General features: G+C 41.5%; 1 protein-coding gene across 1 annotated transcript in view; it reads left to right on the top strand.

Moving 5' to 3' along the window:
* The first annotated feature begins 5643 nt into the window (after positions 1 to 5643).
* The window catches only part of DCDC1 (doublecortin domain containing 1), a 236073-nt gene continuing 232482 nt past the window's right edge, over positions 5644 to 9234 (top strand). The window contains exon 1 of the mRNA XM_019519509.1: positions 5644 to 5937. Coding sequence (XP_019375054.1) covers positions 5753 to 5937 — 185 coding nt within the window. The 5' untranslated portion in view covers positions 5644 to 5752. The remainder of the gene's footprint in view (positions 5938 to 9234) is intronic.

Below are 9234 nucleotides of genomic sequence, written 5' to 3'. Positions count from 1 at the left end.
GGGGGGGGGGGGAATAGAAAAAGTCCTTTGTAAGTCCAGCAATCTGGGTGCTAGGGCTCCCTCAGGAACACAGAGCGGACAGGTAGCACCTCACTTAGGGACATCACAGCAACCCTAGGCAGCTCACCTGTTACACCCATGTAATGAATGATACTTACTCTGCCTAAAATACCTTTTTATTTTTTCCATTACATTTTTTTTTTGTTGTAGTACAGTATAGGATCATTTTGTCTGCTATGAATAACATAAGTTTTCTTTTGAATTATTTAAAATAAATATTTAAATTTTTGAAGACCTGCATCAGAAAACCAGGCATGTTTAATGTCACACTGATTACTTGTTAGTGCAAACTGCAATGCAGCATTTAAAGATAGCAGAGCAACAAGCATGTTGTCTCTGATGCTTGTAAACATGGTAGATCGACAGTATTTCACAGTTTACATTAACAGCAGCTTCATGAGAAATGTAATTATCAAATAAATTATTAGAAGTTTTGATATTTAGATTATTCATTTGATTTTAATTGGCTTTTTTCAAGATAATTGGGTATGTCCCCATGTGTTTGTCGGAAAGGGGCATTGGGCTAATTGGCTCTGCACTCATTTTGTTTGGAAGGATAGAATGCATTCCACCATACTTTTATTTGACATTTTTGTGGTGTAGCTTCTTCTTTAAAAGAAAAGATATTTTTCAAGTACAAAGAACAGTCCTTTGGACCTGCCTATTTAATTGCCTCTTAACATTATCACTAGGTATGTCTGACACCGCTATATATTGTGCTGCCCATTACAATCTCATGACACATTTCTGAAGCCCTTATTCCTAGCTCCCTTGTTTTCCATTCCAGTTTTTGTCTAAGCTAAAATTGAGTAAAAATTCCAGGACTAAGCACATATTAGAGCTGTTTTGTAAATAATTCAGATCTGTAATAAATTTTCAAATGTTGAAATTCATGTTTGAGAGAAACATTATTTTGTTTAAGTTTAGTCACAAAGGAGACCCATGTGAAATGAAAAATATAGAAAAGGAATAAATTTTCATTAAATGTGTAGTTGTTGCTTTTTTGGTAGGTTATAAACTATTTTAACCATAAAAGATGTACAGGCAGTCCTCGACCTACAACGTTTCAAGTTACAACGTTTCGCACTTACGTTGATAAATTGACACCCTGATTCAACTTACAACGCTTGATCCAATACAATGCATATGTCCAAAATTCCTTGGACGCTTTCTTTAAGAAAGCAGACAAGGCTCCAGAAAAACCTGCAGCCAAGACTCCTGAGAAGACTCCAGCCAAGAACCCTTCAAAAAGTCCAGCAAAGTCACCTCAAAGAAGTCCTTCTAAATCGATATGATTGCTATTTACACTAGAAATACATTAATGTAGCTATATTACTTATCTATAGTTGATTGAGTACAAAATTCTGGGGTATTTTTGGTGAAAATAGGGTATCAGGACTTGGTTTGGGAACCAATCCCTCATTTATAACATTGTTTCTTATGAGAAAATTGGTTCCGAGTTACAACGTTTCGACTTAAGACGTGTTTTTCAGGAACCAGTTGTGTCATAAGTCTGAGGACTGCCTGTATTTCCTATTTACAATCTGTATGCATTTTAATGAATTTTAGACTTGATTGACTCTGCCTTGTTATTTTCATTTATTAGTTGCATTATGGTAATACCTAGAGCAGTGGTTCTCAACATTTTTATACGCGACGCGCTCAGAGGAAAATTCCAGCTCTGTAGTTTTTACTTGTTTTTTGACTATGGAAAAATAATAAAGCAATTCTCCTGTTGAGAAGAACTTTGAAAGACCACAACAGTTCAGACTGTTTTAGAAACTATGGAATCCTATTTGAAATATTTGGTTTTATCTTGTGAATTGTGTAGATGTTGGGCACTATCTTACGGCAGAGTCATTCGCTGTGCAGAAAGCATGTGTGGACAGTGACCGGGACAGCAAGAGTTTAAGCTAGGATGAAGCGGCTCCAGGCTGGTAGCAGGCTCAGGGGGTCAGCCACCCAGCTCCACTGAGCACTCTCATGCTCCAGCCAACCCTTCTGGTGCCCAACATCGCAACCCAGAGCCTAGGCCTGATCCCCACCTTCAAGCCTGCTGCAAACCTGCAGCTGGTCCACCCCTACTCAAACTGCTGTGATCCCAGGTGCACGTGAAGATGTGGTGCCCAGGAGCAGCTGACTCCAGTGTAAAATGTGCCAGAGTTTATTGGGGCACACTAATTGCATGTGTAGATGCACCCAGTATGTAGCATGATAAATTAATATGCTGTTTTAATAGGTACAATCAGTAGTAGGCTTATCAAAAAGTAATGTAGAATTCATATGCATTCTTTTAAAATACAACTCATTTAACATTACTTAGGCAGTAGGTCAGTGCAACAAAATATACTGTTTGTTCATTATTGGTACTAGCGACAATTGTTTTTAAAGCAGCAGTTTTAAGCATTTTGTATGGAATTTTGAAATCTTTCACCATATTTTTGGATGTTTGTATATCTGGCCTTCTGCACCTGAAGTTGTTAAAGTCCTACAGCATAGCTAAACATTTCAGAACACATTATATGAAATAAAATTATTTTTCTACAAAGTCTTGACAATGAGAAGACTGACTATTTATGGAAAATGAATTCTTATGGAGAAGATAGAAACTAATGAATTGAAGACAAACAAATTCTATTATAACGAGTTCAAGGATATATTTAGCCTGACATTTGGGGCATGATATAAAGACCTTTTGTTCTGTTTTCTTAGAGGGAAGCTTTGTAACATTTGGTGTGTGAAGTAGTGCTTTACTAAGTTGCTACTCTCCTTAATTATGAAAGGACTATTTTAGCTCTAAGTTAATACTCAGCAAGTTCATCTACACATGCTATTAATGCGAAGCAATAAACTCCAGCACAGTTTGCGCTGGATTTTATTGCTCCCAGGTGCAGCATTTACATGTGCGCCCAGGACCACAACATATTCAGCCAGGTTGGTGCAGCCCCACTTGGCAGGAAGTCCAAGGCCTGCCAGCCCCAGCCTTGAGGGTGTTACAGTGTGGGACTCGCCAGCAGGTAGCTCCCACACTGTAACACCCTAGTGCTTTCGCCATCTCCAGTCACCATCTGCATGTGCGTTGTGGCAGAGTAAATAACTCTGCCATAAGATAGTACTTGTGTCAAGCAGTATATCCTATGGTGGAGTTGGTTAGTTTACTCTGGCCTAATAGGGACATACATGTAGATGGTGATACTTTACTGGCCATGCCTACACAAGACACTGACTGTGCAGTAGCCTGTGATTACTGGGAAATAGCATTGTGTGGCAGCAAGCATGATACGATGCTACTGTGCAGTAGTCTCAGGCTACTGTGCAGTCAGCGTCCACAAAAAAAAATGTTCAATGACACTATTGCACAGTAACTCTGGTTAAGAGTTTACACAAATACTAAATGACTGGTGAGTAATGACTGCGCAGTCAGTATCTTATGTAGACATGGCCACTGTGGAGCTAATTAGTCAACTCTGCAGTAAAGTGCATGTGTAAAGATGCCCCTAGCATGACAAAAAGCTATATATTATAACCCAGAGACAGATTTTAAATGTATCCTGATGATGCTGGTTTCAAACATCTTTCTAAGGTGTTGAATTTTCATTATTTTTTCTATGTTTTCTGAGGTTTACACAGCAAAGAAAGAAAATGTTTGTAAATGTTAAAATTATAGATTCCCCTTACTTGGTTAGTATTGATAAAACTATAGTACTACATCTGGCTTGCCTTAACCACAAGCCAGTAACCTCATTTGTAAAAGAGATTTTACAAGCACCTGGATTAACTTGACAATGTCAAACTCACTTTGCAGCCTGTGCCGGATCTGGGCCACAAGGCCCCTTGTAGACTGGATCCAGCTTGGGGCATGCATGAGAAGTGGCAACAGTAGCTGTGGCTCTACACAAGGCACATGGCACAACTCCAGCCCTTGCTGCATCTCCCATTGTCCCTATGAAAAAAGTGAGAAAACAGTGTCCTAAAAACAAAGTATTATTCATTTATCTACAGGAATTCAAGCAACAGAGAGGGAAAGTACTAAAACAGCTTAAAGCTTATAAACATATCATCTTACCTAAAAGTGTATCACTTCTTGCAAATTTAGGTGCATTCTATTTGTCCCAGGCAACCCCCAGCCCTGGGGGTTGCCCAGTATAGTCTAGTTCCCCCTGTAGCTTCTGTTTCAATCCAACCCTGAAAAAACACTTTCCACAACTGAGTTTAGAAGCAGCTTTTTATCCATTTAAAAGTTACTTTATTTGTCCAGAGGCAGTTCAGTTTATGCATGTCACTATGGGGTTGAAGATAAACTTTCAGCAACCCACATTTAAGCAATAAAGCTTCCTTCATAGCACGGGATTCCTGGGATCACCTAAGCATGTTTTACCTACCATTCCCTAGCGTTGTAGGGGCCAGCACATTTATTAGTAGTGCTGGCCCCTACTTGTCTCATGTGCTCTTTTCCTTTGGTGCTTTAAAGGGTATTTTTTTCAGCATGTTAATGGATGTTTTCTATCTGTGGTGTACAAGAGGGACCACAGCAGATGTTCTTGTGCAATCTTTGGGCCAAGTGCTATATTTATTACACACATGCTTGTGATCTCAGGTGGCTGGACTCAGGAGGTCCTTTCCATTCCTGTGTTTCCTTCAATAGTAATCCGATGAACAGAGGCACACACAATATTTATTTTAAAATATTATAGATATCACCTATGTTCTTCCCAAAGTCAAAATAAGTAGAAATCTATATTGCATTGTACCAAATTAAGGATCTGATCATGTTTTCTGACAATCAATAATTTAATATTTATTTAAGGAACATATGTATATGTTTTAACAAAAGCGCAAGAAGACCCCAATCCTGCAATGACTACTCTTTGAATGAGACTGCTCATGTACTTTAAATTAAGTATGTGTAATTACTTGCAGGCTTGGAATCTTAAACTGGCCTCCCAGGGGATCCTGCCCATCAGTTCCCTGAGTGCACTGAAGTCTGATTTTCTGCTGTTCAGGGTCCATACTCTGCTGCTGTCCTTCCTTCTTTTCCTCAGGACCCTGAACTCAATCATCTCATGGTTGGTGCTTCCCAAGTTATTTAGTCTAGAAAAGAAGGGACTGAGAGGAGACTTAATAGCAGTCTAAAACTTCCTGAAGGGGGGTTCAGAAGAGAATGGAGCTAGGTTATTTTCAGTGGTGGAAGATAACAGAACAAGGAGCAACGGTCTCAAGTTGCAGCAAGGGAAGCTTAGGTTAGATATTAGAAAGAATTTTCTCACTAGGAGGGCAGTAAAACACTGGAAGAGGTTGCCCAGAGAGGTGGTGGAAGGCTCTATCCTTGAGGGTTTTCAAAACCCAGCTAGACAAAGTTTTGGCTAGGATGATTTAGTTGGGGCTGGTCCTGCTTTGGGCAAGGGTTGATGACCTCTTGAGGTCCCTTCCAACCATAACTTTCTATGATTCTAGGTTGCCATCCACTTCTACGTTCCCCACCAATTCTTCCCTGTTTGTGAGCAGCAGGTCAAGAAGAGCACAGCCCCTAGTTGGTCTCTCCTCAACAGTCTCCAAAAACTTCCTGGTTTTCCTGTGTACTGCTGTATTGCCCTCCAAGCAGATGTCAGTGACTGTAATTGCCAGGCTTCAAAACAAATAGAGACACTTATGCTCTAATTTTAATTAGAGAATTTGCTATTTTTACCAGGAAATGGAAAACACCCAAAATCCAGTGCGTGTTCATGAATCTTGCAGTCTGACTTCAGAAGGATCACAAAGAAATAATGAACTCCTAGCTTCATCAGTCTCTTCATATCACCGGGGCATACAAACTATATTAACCAAGAAGTATGCAAGCAGAGCTGTGTTGCCTTCTGATTCTTATCATTTGCCAAGGTAAGTTTTTTAATTTGCTATTTTTTGATAAGCTGCAAAAATATAATATTTTTGCATTGGCAGTTTTATATTAAAAGAGGCAATTGTAAAAGATCATTTAATATTTTCACAGTAAAATTTACTATAAGTTTTCTTTGATTTGTCTGAAAAGTTCCTTAGAACACTGTGAATCTGCTGAAATGTTCTAGGTTTTGAGCAATCCAGCCTCTGAGTTTAAATAAATGTTTAATAGTTTCACAGCTTGCAAATCCTCACTGCTCTGGATCGATGATATTACATATGAGGAGCTAAGCCAGAGAGAGTAAAACCAAAAGTATCCACCTCCTTTGGGTGCCCAATTTGAGATGCAAAAGACCAGATTTTTCAGAGTAATTAAATGCATTAGATAGCATTTCTTATATTAAAGAACAGCTGCCCTTGGCTTCAGTTGCATTTCTGAAAAACAGGCTTCAGGATCTTAAGCTGGTCACCTAGAAAACACATTTAATGACCACGTTTAAAAAGTGTGGTTTAAGGGATTGATTTAACGTCATGCAAGCGGAGGCATGAATAAAATGCAGTTCTCCAGAGCAGCATTCAATTGTCCGTATGCTGGGGCACTTCTTGAGCTTCTTGCAATCCCCTACCTCTTTCACTTCTCACCTTCCAACTATTGCAACAAAGTAGTGCTGAGAGGTAATCCATGTTCTGTTACACAGTGAAAAATGGAATTAGTTACTGAATACAGAGTCATTCTTCCAAGTATCTAGATTCAGAGTGATTCCTGAATACCACAGTTTCAGGAATAAACAAATTAAAGAAAAAAAATTGACTGGTAAAATGGAGCACCTGAAAGTGTCATAAAGATATCTGGAACAGGTTTAGACTCATGTTGGAGGCAATCCCTTATTCAAGGATGATCTCTACCACAGCTCATTGATAGGTCTTGAGGTGACTTAAGATTTTAGTCTTTGAACCACAGACCCATCCACAGAAATTGCAGGTCTTTCTTCAGGGGAGGGGAGGCCATAGGTCAGGATTTTCTTCATTTTCCTTCCTCCGTTCTCTCTTCTCTGCTTTGAGGGTGAGATAATTTATCTTGAAATGGGCAGCCACTTGGTTGAAGTTGTGGAGCCATCGGAATCAGCCAGCACCCAACTTCTCCCAGGTCTTGATGTCAATATCCATTTTCTTGAGGTATGCCTTCAGTGTGCCCTTGTAGTGTTTCTTTTGGCCACTCTGATGAGGCTGTTACTGACCTGAGAGTAGAGCCCTTGTTTTGGGAGTCAGTAGTTGGGCATCTGCACACAGTGAATTTGGTGTTTGAGGATCACCGACTCAGTGCTGGTAACATTGGCTTCAGCAAGGATGCTGGTGTTTGTGTGGTGATCTTCCCATTCCATGTGGAGGAGTTTCTGGATGCATTGTTGGTGATGCCTCTCCAGGCTCTTGAGATGACGATAGTAGGTCATGCACATTTCATATCTGTAGAAGCAAGTGCGGATGATGGCTACATTGTAGACTTGGATCTTGGTGTCTTTCTGGAGACAGCAATGAATAAAGACATGCTGGAGCAATTTCCCAGATGAGGCACTTGCACACCTTATCCTGTGCTGGATCTCCTCATTAACGTTCACTGTCTAAGAGAGGTGGGTACCAAGGTAGGGGAAGTGTTTGACTACCTCCAGGGTCTTTCCCTCAGTGATAATTTGGGAAGGGAGAGGCTCATATTCAGTGCCTGGGGCAAGCTAATAGCTCACTTTAGTCTTCTCAATGTTGAGAGACAGGCCCAAAGTTTGATAGGCTTTTCCAAAAAGAAAAAGCATGGCATGGAGGTTTTCCTCAATATGTGCAAGTATAGGGTTACCATATGTCCAGGTTTTCCCAGACATGTCCTCTTTTTTGGCCCCTTGTCCTTGTGTCCAGATGGGTTTTTGAAATGCGAGCAAATTTGGGATTTTGCTTTGCCTCTGCTCCTCCCAGGCATGAGCAGCTGGGATGCTTCGGGCTGGGAGCAGCGGGCAAGGTAATTGTTCTGTTAGGGGTCACATGCTCTGTGTACAAGACCTGGGGCACCAGCAGGGGCTGTAGGTCAAGAGTGAGGGGCACTGTCAGGGCTGAGGGCAGGGGCTGGGATTCTGGCAGGACTTCCTCAGTAAGAGGTAGAAGACAGTTCAGGAGGATGTGGGATTTTCCCTGCTTTGGAAAGAAAGACAATACCTTTATAGCTCCCACGCACAGACTGATTGTCTTACATGAAGATACTGGCGTTCCTTAGATACACAGGGATCTGCTTAGGATAAATTTGTGGAATTTCAGTACCAGTTCCTCACCACCAGCCTTGTAGATTTCAGCAGGCATGCTGTCCAGTAGCCTTGTTGTTCTTGGTTGCTTTGATGCCATGCCAGACTTCTTCTAGGATAAGGAGGGTTGGCAAGGGATCCCTTTTCAAGATATTGGGGGATGGATGCTATGGTAGTATCTGTCACAGTGGACTCGTGGTTTAGAAGTGCCACAAAGGGCTCTTTCCATCTAGCTTTGAGGAGTGTTGGGCCACCCGTGATTGCAGGAAAGTAGAACTGTGGGAAACTGGGGCATAGATGGCCTTTGTTGCCAGATAAGAGCTATGTCTCTCATATTTGTCAGCACAGAGTTGGATCTCTTTAGCTTTATTTTGCAACTACTGATTTTTCTGATTTCCTGAATCCTCCTTTGAGCTTCAGCTTTGGGGAGCTCATATGTCTCCTTCTTCTGCTGAGAGAGGCTCATTTTGCTTGGCAAGATGACACCTTTTCTCTTCCAGTCAAGGAAACTTTGGATCTCAGTGTCACTCTTATTGTATTGGTGTTGGTGTTGATGCGGGTATGGCCTGTGCTGAATCCATTGGCTATATAGTTTCATAGTTTATAGTTTCATAGTTTCTAGGGTCAGAAGGGACCTGAGCAGATCATCTAGTCTGACCCCCTGCCATGGCAGGAAAGAGTACTGGGGTCAAACGACCCCAGTAAGGTGGTCATCCAACCTCCTCTTAAAAACCCCCAGGGTGGGAGCCTGCACCACCTCACTTGGAAGCTGGTTCCAGACCCTAGCCGCCCTGACCGTGAAGTAGCGCTTCCTGATGTCCAACTTAAACCTTCCCTCCACCAGCTTGTGACCATTGTTCCTGGTCACTCCTTGCAGCGCTCGGGGGAACAGGGACTCCCCCAGCGCCTGCTGATCCCCCCTAACCAGTTTATAACAGGCCACAAGATCCTCCCTCAGCCTTCTCTTTTGAAGGCTGAACAGGTTGATGTCCCCCTACCTTTCCTCATAGGACCT

This window comes from Gavialis gangeticus, unplaced genomic scaffold (assembly GCF_001723915.1).
Source record: "Gavialis gangeticus isolate Ggan-Ray unplaced genomic scaffold, GavGan_comp1, whole genome shotgun sequence".
Taxonomy (NCBI): domain Eukaryota; kingdom Metazoa; phylum Chordata; order Crocodylia; family Gavialidae; genus Gavialis; species Gavialis gangeticus.
Note: the sequence above shows the minus strand (reverse complement) of the source record. Positions and strands in the feature narration are given on the sequence as shown.